Source organism: Bos mutus, chromosome 8 (assembly GCF_027580195.1).
Source record: "Bos mutus isolate GX-2022 chromosome 8, NWIPB_WYAK_1.1, whole genome shotgun sequence".
NCBI classification, from domain to species: Eukaryota; Metazoa; Chordata; class Mammalia; order Artiodactyla; family Bovidae; genus Bos; species Bos mutus.
In genome coordinates this window covers 40,020,114-40,038,132 of record NC_091624.1, presented here as the reverse complement: position 1 = coordinate 40,038,132, position 18,019 = coordinate 40,020,114, and the positions used below count along the sequence as shown (strand labels likewise).

The 18,019-nt window shown below is 38.8% G+C and overlaps 1 protein-coding gene across 1 annotated transcript in view; it reads right to left on the bottom strand.

The window, feature by feature from the left end:
* Positions 1 to 18,019, bottom strand: part of KCTD9 (potassium channel tetramerization domain containing 9) — an 81,718-nt gene that overhangs the window by 16,206 nt on the left and 47,493 nt on the right. The window contains exons 7-9 of the mRNA XM_005902985.2: positions 8,500 to 8,567; positions 8,317 to 8,412; positions 7,458 to 7,607 (exon numbers count right to left, since the gene is read on the bottom strand). Coding sequence (XP_005903047.1) covers positions 7,458 to 7,607; positions 8,317 to 8,412; positions 8,500 to 8,567 — 314 coding nt within the window. The remainder of the gene's footprint in view (positions 1 to 7,457; positions 7,608 to 8,316; positions 8,413 to 8,499; positions 8,568 to 18,019) is intronic.

The window sequence follows — 18,019 nt, the reverse complement described above, 5'->3', positions numbered from 1 at the left end:
TACCATAGAGTCTATAGCCTATGACAGAGACTACAGACTCTAGGACTCTGCCACCTCAGGCCAAACTACAGGGAGGAAACACAGTCCCAACCATCAGCAGAAAACTGGATTAAAGTTTTACTTAGCACTGGCCCTGCCCACCAGAGCAAGATCCAGTTTTCCCTACAGACAGTGCCTCCTATCAGGAGCTTACACAAGCCTCTTGTCCTCATCCATCGGAGGGCAGACAAAATGAAAATCATAATCACAGAAAACCAACCAAAATGATCACATGGATCACAGCCTTGTGTAATTCAGTGAAACTATAAGCCATGTCATGTAGGGCCACTCAAGAAGGGCAGGTCATGGTGCAGAGTTCTGACAAACGGTGGTCAACTGGAGAAGGGAATGGCAAACCAGTTCCGCATTCTTGCCTGACGAACCCCATGTCCAGTATGGAAAGACAAAAAGATACGGCACTGAAGGAGGAACCATTCTGCGGCACCCCCCACCACAACCCCAGGTAGGTAGGTGTTCAATATGCTACTGGAGAAGAGTACAGAAAAACTCCAGAAGGAATGAAGAGGCTGAGCCAAAGCAGAAAGGATGCCCAGCTGTAGATGTGTCTGGTGGTGAAAGTAAAGTGCAATGCTGTAAAGAACAATATTTCATTGGAAATATTGGGAAATCCAGTATTAGGTCCATGAATCAAAGTAAACTGGAAGTGGTCAACAGTAGATGGCAAGAAGGAACATCAACATTTTAGGAATCAGTGCACTAAAATGGACCAGAATGGGTGAATTTAGTTCAGATAACCATTATATCTACTACTGTGGCCAAGAATCCCTTAGAAGGAATGAAGTAGCCCTCATAGTCAACAAGAGAGTCCAAAATGCAGTACTTGGGTACAGTCTCAAAAATGACAGAATGATCTTGGTTCATTTCCAAGGCAAACCGTTCAACATCACAGTAATCCAAGTCTATGCCCCAACCACTAATGCCAAAAAAGCTGAAGATGAATGGTTCTTTGAAGTCCTACAAGACCTTCTAGAACTAACACCAAAAAAAGATGTCCTTTTCATTATAGGGGACTGGAATGCAAAAGTAGGAAGTCAAGAGATACCTGGAATAACAGGCAAGTTTGGCCTTGGAGTACAAAATGAAGCAAGGCAAAGGCTAACAGAGTTTTGCCAAGAGAACACACTGGTCTCAGCAAACACCCTCTTCCAACAGTATAAGAGATGATTCTACACATGGATATGACCAGATGGTCAATACCAAAATCAGATTGAATATTTGCAGGCAAAGATGGAGAAGTTCTCTCTACACAGCCAGCAAAAAGAAGACCTGGAGCTGACTACTGCTCAGATCATCAGCTCCTTACTGCAAAAATCAGACTTGATTGAAAAAAGTAGGGAAAACCACTAGGTCACTAAGGTATGACCTAAATTAAATCCCTTATGATTATACAGTAGAAGTGACAACTAGATTCAAGGCATTAGATCTGATAGACTGCCTGAAGAACTACAGATGGAGGTTTGTACCATTGTACAGGAGGTAGTGATCAAAACCATCCCCAAGAAAATGAAATGCAACAAGGAAAAATGGCTCCTTGAGTAGGCCTTACAAATAAATAAGAAATGAAGAGATGTGAAAGTCAAAGGAGCAAAGTAAAGATATACCTATCTGAATGCAGAGTTCCAAAGAACAGCAAGGAGAGATAAGAAAGCCTTCTTAGGTGGACAATGCAAAAAATTAGAAGCAAACAATAGAATGGGAAAGACTAGAGATCTCTTCAAGAAAATTAGAGATACCAAGGGAACATTTTATGCAAAGATGGGCACAGTAAAGGAGAGAAACATAAGAATCTCAAAGAAGCAGAAGAGATTAAGAGAAGGTGGCAAGAACACACAGAAGAACTGTACAAAAAAGGTCTTAATGACCCAGACACAATGGTGTGGTCACTCACCAAGAGCCAGACATCCTGGAGTGTGAAGTCAATTAGGCCATAGGAAGCATTACTACAAACAAAGCTATTGGAGGTGATGGAATTCCAGCTAAGGTATTTCAAATCCTAAAATATGATGCTGTTAAAATGCTGCACGCAATATGCCAGTAAATTTGGAAAACTCAGCAGTGGCCACAGGACTGGAAGAGATTTCATTCCTATCCCAAAGAAAGGCAATGCCAAAGAATGTTCAAATTACCACACTATTGCGCTCATTTCACCTGCTAGCAAGGTAATGCTCAAAATCCTTCAAGCTAGGCTTCAACAGTGCATGAACCAAGAACTTCCAGATGTTCAAGCTGGATTTCGGAAAGGCAGAGGAAACAGATCAAATTGCCATCATCCACTGGATCATAGATAAAAGGAATTTCAGAAAAACATATACTTCTAATTCATTTACTAAGCTAGAGCCTTTGACTGTGTGGATCACAACAAACTTTGTTTGAATGTTGTGACTTTCACAACATTCTTCAAGAGATGGGAATACCAGACCCTTTACCTTACCTGCCTGCTGACAAACCTGTGTACAGGTCAGGAAGCAACAGTTAGAACCAACATGGTACAACAGACTGATTCAAAATTTGGCAAGGGCTCAAGCCTGTGTATTGTCATTCTGCTCATTTAACTTATATGCAGAGTACATCACGCGAAATGCTGGGCTGGATGAATCACAAGCTGGGATCAAGACTGCTAGGAGAAATACCAGTAACCTCAGATATGCCGATAACACTACCCTAAAGGCAGAAAGCAAAGAGGGACTAAAAAGCCTCTTGATGAAAGTGAAAGATAAAAGCAAAAAGCTGGTTTAAAACCAAACATTCAAAAAACTAAGATAATGGCATTCACTCCCATCACTTCGTGGGATCATCATCATCAAAGATATCTGCCATCACTTCATGGCAAATAGATGGAAAAAAAATGGCAACAGTGACAGACTTTTTTCTTTGGGCTCCAAAATCACTGCAGATGGTGACTGCAGCCATGAAATTAGTACTGAATATAATTCCCGTGATTTACAGTAGGACCTTGTTTATCTGCTTTATGTACAGTAGCATGTAAGTATTGTGTATCTTTATAATTTTTTAAGTAAACTGAGATAACCCAATGAATAGCCTACTAATACTCTCCTGGTACCTAAATATGATATGCTAGGTGACAAGGGCTTATAGAACTGGAGACCCAAAGAGTGTCCACTTTCTCTGACCAAGTTATGATAATAAAAGAATCTCTTAAGACCAGGAGAGTTCCTGGGAATGGTGGGAATTCCAGTGTAGCCCCTGCTAAGTAAGCAGATTGGTTCTTGCTACAGCTGTTTGGTTAGCTGGAAGGGCAGTCCTCTATCCAGGATGCAGTTAGTGAAGGGAACATGGCCAGAATGATCATGTGGATCATTCTCAGTGATGCAGTGGGTTCCAGTTTATGAAGGTCTGTGGGCACCTTGGTCAGGGGCTTGAATTTTATTCTAAGTCAAGTGAGAATCTGCTGTGGAAATCTACATAGCTCCATTTCTCCTGTATATTTATCTCAAATATTTCTGCTGTGTTCACAAACGGGTAGAAGAAACAAGAGGACAGAATGAATAAACAGAAAGATGTTCAGACAAGGGAATTACTGGTTTACAAGTGAATTATGATTCACTTGGAAGACTAGCATAAAAAGTAGTGGAATCTATCTATTTTGGTACTATCAAGGACAGAAGGAGACAAGATGATAGAGTGTGAGGTTTTTATCTTAACCTTGATAAAGGAAACTAAGAAAGCAACCAAAGTGAGACATTTCCATGTTTTTGTCTCTGCAAACACTTAACCAAAGAGGTTAGACTTAGGGCAGGAAGAATGTTGAAAAAGAGAGGTGCTTGGGATAAGGGGTCAAATATAGGGGGGCTGAGATTTCTCAGGGAAGATGAAAAGATGAAAGTGTAGTATCAAGCAAACTGAAGGTCTGTCTCTGTATCAAGGTGTACATCAGAGAAGCATCAGTGTTGAGAGCAACCATTCTGTTCCTGATTGGATTAGATTTTGTGTTTGTTTCCATGAAATTAAAAGACGCTTGCTCCTTATAAGAAAAGCTATGGAAAAACCTAGACAGCGTATTGAAAAGCAGAGAAATCACTTTGCCTACAAAGGTCCAATTCAATAAAAACTATGGTTTTTTTCAGTAGTCATGTATGGATGTGAGAGTTGGACCATAGAGAAGGCACAGAAGAACTGATGCTTTTGGAACTGTGGTGCTGGATAAAACTCTTTAGAATCCCTTGGACAGCAAGGATATCAAATCAGTCAATCCTAAAGGAAATCAACCCTGAATATTCATCAAAAGGACTGATACTGAAGCCAAAGCTCCAATACTTTGGCTACCTGATGTGATGAGCTGACTCACTGGAAAAGACCCTGATGCTGGGAAAGACTGAAGGCAGGCAGAGAAGGGGGCAACAGAGGATGAGATGGTTGGATGGCATCACCAACTCAATGGATAGAAGTTTGCTCAAATTCTGGGAGACAATGAAGGACAGGAAAGCCTGGTGCGCTGCAGTCCATGGCGGTCACATAGAGTTACGACACTACTGAGCGACTGAACAACAACAACAAAGATACTGAGAAAGAAACTGGAGCTGGAGGAATCATGCTCCCTGACCACAGTAATCAAAACAGTATTGTGCTGGCACAAAAACAGAAATATAGATCAATGGAATAGAAAACCCAGAAATAAACGCACACCTATTGTCGATAATGTATGATAAAAGGGCAAGAATATACAGTGAAGAAAAAAAGTCTTTTCAACGTGTGGTACTGGGAAAACTGGAAAACTATTTAAGAAGGAAACTAGAACAGTGTCTACCATCACATACAAAACTAAACCCCAAATTAATTAAAGACCTAAATGTAGAACTGGATGCTATAAAACTCCTAGAGGAAAACATAGACATAACACCCCTGTACATAAATCGTGACAGAATCTTTTTGGATTCATTTCCAAATGAATAGAATGATGAAAATAAAAACAAAAATAAACAAATGGGACTTAATTAAAAGCTTTTGGACAGCAAAGGAAACCATAAACAAAATGAAAAGACAAGCTATAAGATGGGAGAAAACATCTGCAAACCATGCAGCCCCCAAGGTCTTAATCTCCAAAATATAGAAACAGCTCATGCAGCCCAATCATAAAATGGGCAGAAGAGCTAAACAGATATTTCTCCAAAGAAGACATACAGATGGCAAACAGGTACATGAAAAGATGCTCAACACTGCTAATTATTAGAGAACCTCAAATCAAAACTACAATGAGGTATCACTTCATACCATTCAGAATGGCCATCATCCATCAAAAAATCTACAAATAATAAATGCTGGTTGAGAGTATGGATAAAAGGGAGCTGTCCTGCACTGCTGGGAACATAAACTGGTACAGCCACTATGGAGAACAATGTGGAGGTTCCTTAGAAAACTAAAATTAAAGCTACATATAATCCTGCAATCCCACTCCTGGGCATATATCTGAAAAAACTATAATTCAGAAATATAAATGCACCCCAGTATTCATAGAGGCACTATTTACAATAGCCAAGACATGGAAGCAACCTAAGTGTTCATTGACAGATGAACAAATACAGAAGCTATGGTATATACAGACACACACACAGTGGAATATTATTCAGCCATAAAGAGAATTTTTAAATGCCATTTGCAGCAATATGGATGGATCTAGAGATTATCATACTAAATGAAGTAAACCAGAGAAAGATAAATATGTATGATATTGCTTATATGTGGAAGCTCAAATGAACTTGTTTCCTACACATGAAGGGACTCAGACATAGAAAACAAATCTGTGGTTACCAATGGGCAAAATGGGATGGGAGGAGGGATAAATTAGCAGGTTGGGATTAACATATACACACTACTATATACAAAACAACAAACAAGGACCTACTGTGTAGCAAAGGAAACTGTAGTCAACAGTTTATAATAACGTATTAAGGGAAGAGAATCTGAAGAGGACTATATATATATATATGTATGTATACATACATACATATACAGTGTATGTATATGTAACTGAATTGCTGTACTGTACACCTGAATGCCAAATGATACTGTAAATCAACTACATTTAAATAAAAAAAATTATAAACAAATGATAAATAGGTATATTGGCCTTCATATCAATGACACAATATGGGTAGAACAAGCATTTAAAGAGAAGAAAATTATGGTTCAGGCTCACAGTAATGCTATAATTAAACAAAATAGAGAACCAGTTATATTTAATGATCCAGTCTATCTTTTTCCCCATTCCCTAACAGAAACCAACCAAACTGTTTCTCAGCATTTCAGAATTTGAAAGCTAGGTCCTTCCCTTTGTAGTGTTAGTGTTTCGCTTATGTTGTTTTTCAGTTTGATCCTCCATCATAACATGGAACAAGGAGGGTAAAAATAATGGAAATGTGTGTTGGCAGATTTTGTTATTAGATCTAAGTTTCATAGAAAAACACCTTGCAACTAAGGAATAAAGCCAAAATTATAAAATTTAATAAACACTTATTCAATGACTACTACAAGCAAGTTAATATATTAGGTCTTATTAATTGAAAGAGCTTTCCTGGTAGCTCAGCTGGTAAAGAATCCACCTGCAATGCAGGAGACCCCAGTTCAATTCCTGGGTTGAGAAGATCTGCTGCAGAAGGGATAGGCCACCCACTCCAGTATTCCTGGGCTTCCCTGGTGGCTGAGCTGGTAAAGAATCCGCTTGCAATGCGGGAGACCTGGGTTCAATCCCTGGGTTGGGAAGATCCCCTGGAGAAGGGAATGGCTATCCACTCCACACAGATATGGACCTTGATATTAAGCAACTTAAAGTTCTTAGAAGTTACATTTCACTGTTGCTTTTACATATATCCTCTCACCTCAAATAGGTTATCTGTTATATAAATGCATGCATACACATACGGATACACACTTACACACACACACACAAATACTTGTAAACGCATATATATATGTAGAAGGAGAGAATCACCAAGATGCTAACTTACAGATTGCTGCATACCACATTTGTTTTAAAGTATCTGCCAAATACCCCCAGAGAAATAACATTTTCCTATTCCAGAAATTATGTGGAATAGAAAGTTCTTTCTATTTCTATTCTATTTCTATTCTTTCCAAGGTTCTTTCCAGCTTTACCCTATTAATTCACAGAAAATAGAAGTTCTGATAACGTGTTGAGGAGATTGGTATCTAATTTCAAGATTTAATTTCTTATCAGTTGCTATACTTTATAGGTGGATATTTAATAAAGCATCTCAAAGTTGCAAAACCAACCCATTTCACTTTCAGAACCTTAAGTTTTGTCATCAACCTAGTAAACTGATGTAAAAGCTTCATTAAGAGAGAGGTGTAATTTGTGCTCTTCGAGAGTGTTCAATAGACTAAAATTTTAATTTTATCTTGTAACCAAAGATGATTCTTACGTCAAGGACTGATCCAGAGAGATCGGCTCGTTCAAGATTTGCACAGCAGAGATTGGCGTGGGCAAGATTGCAGCGACTTAAATTGGCCATTTTGAAGTTAATGTATCGCAGGTCCAATCGAGAAAGATCAGCACCACTGAAGTTTAAACCCTAAAATTAAAAAACACAAATGGTCACAATATATAAACCATCTGTTGTATTTAATTTAACCACAATAGTTAAGCACCGTGGTTTATAGAAGTAATTGGCAGTTCAGTCACTTGGAGTCTATTACAAAACATCATCAAATGGAACTCAGATATATAAAATCAGTATCCTTAATGGAGTCTTAAAAGTCACTCGATTTACATATAACATTAGAATGCATTTTGGCTATGCCTCATTTATGTGCAGAAGTTGCTAAAAAGATAGATCTCTGCTGGTCATGCACCTGTTGATCACTATTTTTAATAAATTGTACTTATGTTATTAATTCTATAATTCAAGAACGTTATATTGTTAAAACTGAGTATTGCAGTTTTTAATATCGTTATTGCTATAACACATAAAAGTATAAGTATCTTCCACTGCCACTGACTGATCATACATAACAGCTGTACAAATAATTGACTTTTTAATTGTTGGAATTTCTATGCACTACCAAAAACTGCTGTATGAGGCATAATTAAACAGTAAAAGACTATTACATCTCTTTTTTATGCTAACCATTTTGGGACTGACTCAATGCTATGACCCATAATTAAAATATATCTTGCATGAAAAAAGAAAATAAGGTAAGAAAAAAATTCCTAGAAGAATTTAAAACTTCCCTCACAGACTTACTGACACAAATAACTCATGTAAAATCTGCTTCAACTACCTGGCAACGCAATTCTGATTTGGTTGGAGTGGCGAGCAGAAACCGGACAAATTCCTTTCGAGATATGGGTGAATGATCCTCTGGTGGTTGTGAATTCTTGAAGACATATTGACAAATTAGTGTAGAATTCTGGGAGACAGTTACAATAAATATATTATTTGGCTAATGTAAAAAGAAACTTACCTTTATTGCCACTTCCAGGTGTTCAATCAATGAGTCAATACCAAAAAATCTCGCTTCTTCTAACACACCTATCATAACAAAAACAATTTGACTTTTATAGAATACTATTCACCTCAATAAGCCTTTATAAAGGATTCTATAGAGTTAAATTCTCACAAGTGAAATACAAGTTTTGCTGTCATTGCTCAGTGTCTGACTTTTTGTGACCCCATGGACTGTATCCCAGGAAAGAAACTGGAGTAGGTTGCCATTGCCTTCTCCAGTGGATCTTGCCGGACAAGGGATTGAATCCACGTCTCCTGCACTGGCAGGCAGATGCTTTACCACTGAGCCATCAGGGAAGCCTTGAAATACAAGTAGGGTAGGCTATCCCACTTTATACAAGAAAAACAACTAATGTTTAGAACATATGTAGCAGTAGCAGCAGCAGAACATATGTATAATACTTAAAAATATCTGTAAATAAAGCTTTCTAAATAGTTTACATACAGCAAAAAAAAAAAAACAGAAGACTAATGAATCAGAAAGAAAGCTTTCCATATTACAAAATTATTTCAGAAAACTACCTTATATAAGCCCTAGGCCAAAAAAATCCAAATTATCACACATTCTTAAATAACTGATACAGTGACTTTTAAACCCAATAATAAATGGTTAGCTCACCTAATCTTAACACTTCATTGACTTTTTCAATGAAGCAGATCAGAATAAGTTTGTCACAAGTATCTTTTACTTACTGAATCAGGAAATTATAGAAATAAATAAAAGCAAGCCAGCTTCAAAACAAAAGGCAGAAGTATAATTTAGAAACTTTGTTATAGGAGAATCAATTTTTTAAAAGGGATTTCTAGGGGACTCCAATCAGGATGGCAGAATAGAAGGACATGGAGCTCACTCTCTCCAACAAGTGTATCAAAAATTCACCTACATCTTGAACAGTTCTCATAGAAATCTTGGAATGCTGGTAGAATATCCCAAACACCCCAAATTACATGAAAGATCTCCACATAACCAGGTAGGACCAGAAAAAAAGAAAAAGAAATCGGGATGGTACTTGCCAGCCCGGGAGGAAGTTGTGAAAGAGGAAAGGTTCCTAATCCTGAGATCAGCTGGTACAGAATCAGATCGGGTGATACTAGCCTCTAAAGCTCCCTTTCTGTCCCAGCTGATCTCCCCACCTGTGAAGAAGCTTCTGAGGATGTAGGAAGTTTTCCTTTTTCACAACTTCCTCCCAGGCATGCAAGTCTCATCCCAATATGAAGCAGGGCAAAGGGTAACAGTTTTTCCAAAAGAACACACTGGTCACAACAAACACCCTCTTCCAACAAAGCAAGAGAAGAGGCTACACATGGACATCATCACCACATGGTCAATACTGAAATCATTCAGTATATATTCTTTGTAGCCAAAGATGGAGTAGCTCTGTACAGGCAGCAAAAACAAGACCTGAGGCTGACTGTGGCCCAGATCATGAGCTCCTTATTGCAAAATTCAGACTTAAAATGAAGAAAGTGGGTAAAACCATAAGGTCCCTCAGGTATGACCTAAATCAAATCCTTATGATGTAAATCCCTTATAATGTAAATCGCTTATACAGTAGAAGTGACAAATAGATTCAAGGGATTAGATCTGACAGAGTGCCTGAAGAACTATGGACAGAGATTTGTAACATTGCACAGGAGGTGGTGACAAAACCATCCCCAAGAAAATAAAATGCAAAAAGGCAAAAAATGGTTGTCTGAGGAGGCCTTACAAATAGCTGAGAAAAGAAGAGAAACGAAAGGCAAAGGAGAAAAGGAAAGATATACTCACCTGAATGCAGAGTTCCAAAGAACAGCAAGGAGAGAGAAGAAAAACTTCCTAAGTGAATACTCCAAAGAAATAGATGCAAACAATAAAATGGGAAAGACTAGAGATCTTTTTAAGAAAATTAGAGATACCAAGGGAACATTTTATGCAAAAATGGGCACAATAAAGGACAGAAACGGTATAGACCTAACAGAAGCAGGAGATATTAAGAAAGGGTGACAAATATACACAGAACTGTACTAAAAAGGTCTTAAAGACTAGATAATCACGATCATGTGGTTACTCATTTAGAGTCAATATCCTGGAGTGTGAACTCAAGTGGGCCTTAGGAAGCATTATTATGAAGAAAGCTAGTGGAGGTGATGTAATTCCAGCTGAGCTATTTCAAATCCTAAAAGATGATGTTGTGAAAGTGCTGCACTCAATATGCCAGCAAATTTGGAAACTCAGCAGTGGCCACAGGACTAAAACAGTTCAATTTTCATGCCAATCACAAAGAAGGACAATGCCAAAGAATGTTCACACTACCACACAACTGCACTCATTTCACAGGCTAACAAGGTAATACTCAAAATACTTCAGCTAGGCTTCAACAGTATGTGAACCAAGAAATTCCAGATGTACAAGCTGGATTTAGGAAAGGCAGAGGAACCAGAAGTCAAGCTGCCAACATCTGCTGGATCACAGACAAAGCAAAAGAACTCGAGAAAAACTTCTACTTCTGTTTCACTGACTGTGCTAAAGCCTTTGACTGTGTGGATCACAGCAAACTGTGGAAAATTCTTAAAGAGATGAGAATACCAGACCACCTGACCTGGGGCCTGAGAAATGTGTATGCAGGCCAAGAAACAACAGTTAGAACTGGACATGGAATGATGGATTGTTTCAACCTTGGGAAAGGAGTACATCAAGGCTGTATACTGTCACCCTGCTTATTTAACTTATGTGCAGAGTACTCATGTGAAATGCTAGGCTGGATGAATTCCAAGCTGGAATCAAGATTTCTGGGAGAAATATCAATAACCTCAAATATGTAGATACCACCACCCTAATGGCAGAAAGTGAAGAGGAGCTAAAAAGCCTCTTGATGAAGGTGAAAACAACATTCAAAAACTAAGATCATGGCACCTGGTTCCCTCACTTCATGGCAAATAGATGGGAAAAAAAGGAAACAGTGAAAGACTTTATTTTGGGGGCTCCAAAATCACTGTGGATGGGGACTGCAGCCATGAAATTAAAAGACACTTGCTCCTTGGAAGAAAAGCTATGAGAAACTTAGCGTATTTAAAAAACAGAGACAGCACTTTGCCAACAAAGGTCTGTATGGCCAAAGGTATGTTTTTTCCAGTAGTCATGGATGGATTGAAAGTTGGACCATAAAGAAGGCTGAGCGCCAAAGAGTTGATGCTTTCGAGCTGTGGTGCTAGAGTTGACTAATGAGAGTCCCTTGGACAGCAAGGAGATCAAGCCAGTCAATCCTGAAGGAAATAAATCAACCCTGAATAGTCATTGGAAGGACTGATGTTGATGCTCCAATACTTTGGCCATTTGATGCAGATACGACTCATTGGAAAAGATCCTGGTGCTAGGAATCATTGAGAGCAGGAGGAGAAGGGGACAAGAGGATGAGATGGTTGGATGGCATTACCAACTCAATGCATATGAGTTTGAGCAAACTCTGGGAGACAGTGAAGGACAGGGAAGCCTGGCTTGTTCAGTCCATGGGATCACAAAGAGTCCGTCAGACTTAGCAACTGACAACAACAGAGGCTCAGAGAAGCGTGAGGCACACATTTATGATGAAAGCTGTTCAAAGCATGGGCACAGAAAGAACCTACCTTAACAGAATAAAGGCCATTTATAACAAACCCATAGCAAACATAATCTTAACAGTGAGAACTGAAAGCATGCCCTCTAGGATCAGGAACAAGACAAGACTGCCCTTTCTAACCACTATTATTCAACACAGTTTTGAAAGTCCTAGCTACAGCAATCAGAGAAGAAAGAAAAGTAAAAGGAATCCAGTTTGGAAAGGAAGAAGAAAAACTCACTATTTGCAGATGGCATTGATACTGTACATGAAAAACTCTAAAGATACTATCACAAATTTACTAGAGCTAATCAGTGAATTTATTAAAATCACAGGATAAAAAAATCAATACCTAGCAATCACTTGAATTCCTATACACTAGCAACGAAAAATAGAGAAACTAAGGAATTAAACACATTTACCATTGCAACAAAAATAATAAAATACCTAGGAATAAACCTACCTAAGGAGACAAAAATTGGATTAAAGATTTACTGCACACGGCCCTGTCCATCAGAACAAGAACCAGTTCCCCCCTCAGGTCAGTCTCTCCCATCAGGAAGCGTCCATAAGCCTCTTATCCTTCTCCATCAGAGGGCAGACAGACTGAAAACCACAGTCACAGAAAACTAACCAAACTGATCACATGGACCACAGCCTTGTCTAACTCAATGAAACTATGAGCCACGCCATATATGGCTACCCAAGATGGACGGGTAATGGTGGAGAGTTCTGACAAGATGTGGTCCACTGGAGAAGGGAGTGGTGAACCACCAGTATTCTTGCCTTGAGAACCCCATGAACAGTATGAAAAGGCAAAAAGACAGGACACTGAAAGATGAAGTCCCCAGGTCAGTAGATGCCCAAAATGCTACTGGAGATCAGCGGAGAAATAACTCCAGAAAGAATGAAGAGACGGAGCCAAAGCAAAAACAACGCCCAGTTGTGGATGTGACTGGTGACAGAAGCAAAGTCCAATGCTCTAAAGAACAATATTGCATAGGAACCTGGAATGTTAGGTCTATGAATCAAAGCAAATTGGAAGTGGTCAAACAGGAGATGGCAAGAGTGAACAACATTTTAGGAATCAGTGACCTAAAATGGAGCGGAATGGGTGAATTTAACTCAGATGATCATTATATCTACTACTGTGGGCAAGAATCCTTAGAAATGGAATAGCCATCATAGTCAACAAAAGAGTCTGAAATGAAGTACTTGGATGCAATCCAATCTCTGTTCATTTCCAAGGCAAACCATTCAATATCATGGTAATCTAAGTCTATGCCCTGACCAGTAATGCTGAAGTTGAATGCTAAAGATGTCCTTTTCATTATAGGGGACTGGAAAGCAAAAGTAGGAAGTCAAGAGATACCTGGAGTAACAAGCAAATTTGGCCTAAGAGTACAGAATGAAGCAGGGCAAAGACTAATAGAGTTCTGCCAAGAGAACGCACTGGTCATAGCAAACACCCTCTTCCAACAACACAAGAAAAGACTGTACATGGACATCACCAGACGGTCAATAAAGAAATCAGACTGATTATATTCTTTGCAGTCAGAGATGGAGAAGCTCTATACAGTCAGCAAAAACAAGACTGGGAGCTGACTGTGGCTCAGATCATGAACTCCTTATTACCAAATTCAGACTTTAGTTGAAAAAAGTGGGGAAAACCACTAGACCATTCAGGTATGACCTCAATCAAATCCCTTACAATTATCCAGTGGAAGTGACAGATAGATTCAAGAGATTAGATCTGATAGACTGCCTGAAGAACTATGGACAGAGGTTCACGACATTGAATAGGAGACAGGAATCCAGACCATCCCCAAGAAAAAGAAAAGCAAAATGCCTGTCAAAGAAGGCCTTACAAATAGCTGTGAAAAGGAGAGAAGTGAAAAGCAAAGGAGAAAAGGAAAGATATACCCATTTGAATGCAAAGTTCCAAAGAACAGCAAGGAGAGATAAGAAAGCCTTCCTCAGTGATCAGTGCAAAGAAATAGAGGAAAACAATCAAATGGGAAAGACTAGAGATCCCTTCAAGAAAATTAGAGATACCAAGGGAACTTTTCATGCAAAGATGGGCACAATAAAGGACAGAAATGGTATGAACCTAACAGAAGCAGAAGATTTGTATTAAGAAGAGGTGGCAGAATACACAGAAGAACTGTACAAAAAAGATCTTCATGACCCAGATAACCATGATGGTGTGATTACTCACCTAGAGCCAGACATCCTGGAGTGCGAAGTCAAGTGGGCCTTAGGAAGCATCACTATGAACAAAGCTAGTGGAGATGATAGAATTCCAGTTTAAGCTATTTCAAATCCTGAAAGATGATGCTGTGAAAGTGCTGCACTCAATATGCCAGCAAATTTGGAAAACTCAGCAGTGGCCACAGGACTGAAAACGGTCAGTTTTCATTCCAATCCCAAAGAAAGGCAATGCCAAAGAATGCTCAAACTACTGCACAATTGCACTCATCTCACACGCTAGTAAAGTAATGCTCAAAATTCTCCAAGCCAGGCTTCAGCAATATGTGAACTGTGAACTTCCTGATGTTCAAGCTGGTTTTAGAAAAGGCAGAGGAACCAGAGATCAAATTGCCAACATCCGCTGGATCATGGAAAAAGCAAGAGAGTTCCAGAAAAACATCTATTCCTGCTTTATTGACTATGCCAAAGCCTTTGACTGTGTGGATCACAATAAACTATGGAAAATTCTGAAAGAGATGGGAATACCAGACCACCTGATCTGCCTCTTGTGAAACCTGTACACAGGTCAGGAAGCAACAGTTAGAACTGAACATGGAACAACAGACTGGTTCCAAATAGGAAAAGGAGTACATCAAGGCTGTATATTGTCACTCTGTTTATTTAACTTATATGCAGAGTACATCATGAGAAACGCTGAACTAGAAGAAACACAGGCTGGAATCAAGATTGCTGGGAGAAATATCAATAACCTCAGATATGCAGATGACACCACCCTTATGGCAGAAAGTGAAGAGGAACTCAAAAGCCTCTTGATGAAGGTGAACGTGGAAAGTGAAAAAGTTGGCTTAAAGCTCAACATTCAGAAAACGAAGATCATGGCATCCGGTCCCATCACTTCATGGGAAACAGATGGGGAAACAGTGGAAACAGTGTCAGACTTTATGTTCTGGGGCTCCAAAATCACTGCAGATGGTGATTGCAGCCATGAAATTAAAAGACGCTTACTTCTTGGAAGGAAAGTTATGACCAACCTAGATAGCACATTCAAAAGCAGAGACGTTACTTTGCCAACAAAGGTCCGTCTAGTCAAGGCTATGGTTTTTCCTGTGGTCATGTATGGATGTGAGAGTTGGACTGTGAAGTAGGCTGAGTGCCGAAGAATTGATGCTTTTGAACTGTGGTGTTGGAGAAGACTCTTGAGAGTCCCTTGGACTGCAAGGAGATCCAACCAGTCCATTCTGAAGGAGATCAGCCCTGGGATTTCTTTGGAAGGACTGATGCTAAAGCTGAAACTCCAGTATTTTGGCCACCTCATGTGAAGAGCTGACTCATTGGAAAAGACTCTGATGCTGGGAGGGACTGGGGGCAGAAGGAGAAGGGGATGACAGAGGATGAGATGGCTGGATGGCATCACTGACTCGATGGACGTGAGTCTGGGTGAACTCCGGGAGTTGGTGATGGACAGGGAGGCCTCGCGTGCTGCGATTCATGGGGTTGCAAAGAGTCGGACACGACTGAGCAACTGAAATGAACTGAGGATATTCTACCAATCAAGACTATCGTTTCCAATAGAAGGCAGAATAAACAATTTCTCAGACAAGCAAAAAATAAAAAAACATATCAATACTAATTGGAAAAGGCCCTGATGTTGCAAAAGATTGAGGGCATGAAGTGAAGGGAGTGACAGGATGAGATGATTGGATGGCATCAGTGACTCAATGGACATGAGTTTGAGCAAGCGCCAGGACATAATGAAGGACAGGGAAAAGCTGGTGTGCTGTAGTTCATGGGGTCGAAAAAGAGTCAGACATGAATTAGTGAATAAACAACAAGAAAAACAAAACGTATTCTAAAAGAAATGTTGAAAGGCCTTCTATAAATAGAAGGGAAGCAAGAATATGCAAGAAAGAAAAAAAAAATCACAATGGAAATTAAATCACTTACCAAACTTTTTGAAAATGATGATAACTACAAGGAATAGCAAAACAATAAATGTGAAGATGTAAAAGAAGAAATCAAAATCATAAATGTGGGAGAAGTAGTAAGAAAATGTAGATTTTTTTGTGGAATGTGTTTGAGATTATATGACAATCAGTCTAAAGGAAGTACATATAAGGGGTTAATCTATGTTGAAAAACAGAGTAGCCACAAATCAAAAACGTGTAACAGAGGCACAAAAACCAAAAGGAACAGAAGCATAATGCAAAAGAAAATCAAACTATAGAAGGAAAAGATCAAAGAAGAAATTAAAAAATCAACTGGAAAAGAAGGTCTGAAATGGTAATAAATACATATCTATCAATAATTACCCTGTCAACGGACTAAATGCTCCAATCAAAAACACTGGAGTAGCAGATTGGATTAAAAACACAAGAGCCTACAATAGGCTGCCAATGAGAGACTCACTTTAGGGCAAAGGATACATATAGATTGAATGTGAGGGGAAGCAAATGAAAATGACAAGAAAGTAAGGGTTACAAAGCTTGCATCAGACATAATAAACTTTATTTATTTTTTTTTAAAGTAAGCTTATTATTTTTATTTTTTTTCCCCTAATTTTATTTTATTTTTAAACTTTACATAATTGTATTAGTTTTGCCAAATATCAAAATGAATCCGCCACAGGTATACATGTGTTCCCCATCCCGAACCCTCCTCCCTCCTCCCTCCCCATACCATCCCTCTGGGCCGTCCCAGTGCACCAGCCCCAAGCATCCAGCATCGTGCATCGAACCTGGACTGGCAACTCGTTTCCTACATGATATTTTACATGTTTCATTGCCATTCTCCCAAATCTTCCCACCCTCTCCCTCTCCCACAGAGTCCATAAGACTGTTCCATACATCAGTGTCTCTTTTGCTGTCTCGTACACCGGGTTATTGTTACCATCTTTCTAAATTCCATATATATGCGTTAGTATACTGTATTGGTGTTTTTCCTTCTGGCTTACTTCACTCTGTATAATAGGCTCCAGTTTCATCCACCTCATTAGAACTGATTCAAATGTATTCTTTTTAATGGCTGAGTAATACTCCATTGTGCATAATAAACTTTAAAACAAAGGCCAAAGGTAAAGAACAACAATATGTAATGACAAAGGATCAATTCAAAAAGAAGGTATTATACTCATCAACATATATGCACCCAATTTATGAGATGAAAATACATAAAATAAATACTGAGAGACAAAAAGGGAGAAATTGACAGGAAATTTAGTAATAGAGACACTGACATCCCACTTATATCAATGGACAGCTGTTCTGGACAGAAAATAAGGCAACAGAGATCATACATGATACAACAGAACAGTTAGACTTAATTTACATTTTCAAGACATTAAATCCAAAAAATGTAGAATACACATTCTTTTCAAATGCACATGGAACATTCTCTAGGATTGATCACAGACTAGCATGAAAATAATCCTCAACAATTTTAAGAGGATGGAAATTATTTCAAGCATCTTTTCTGACCACAGTGAAATGAAAGTAGAAATCAACCACAGAACAGAAATGAGAAAAAAATGAATACATGGCGACTAAACAACACTGTTAACAAAACAATGGTTCAAGGATGAAATCAAAGAAGGAATTACAAAATACGAGATAAATGACAATGAAAACACAACTATACAAAATCTATGGGATGCAGCAAAAGTAGTTCTTAGCAAAATGAGCCTTCCTCTCAAAT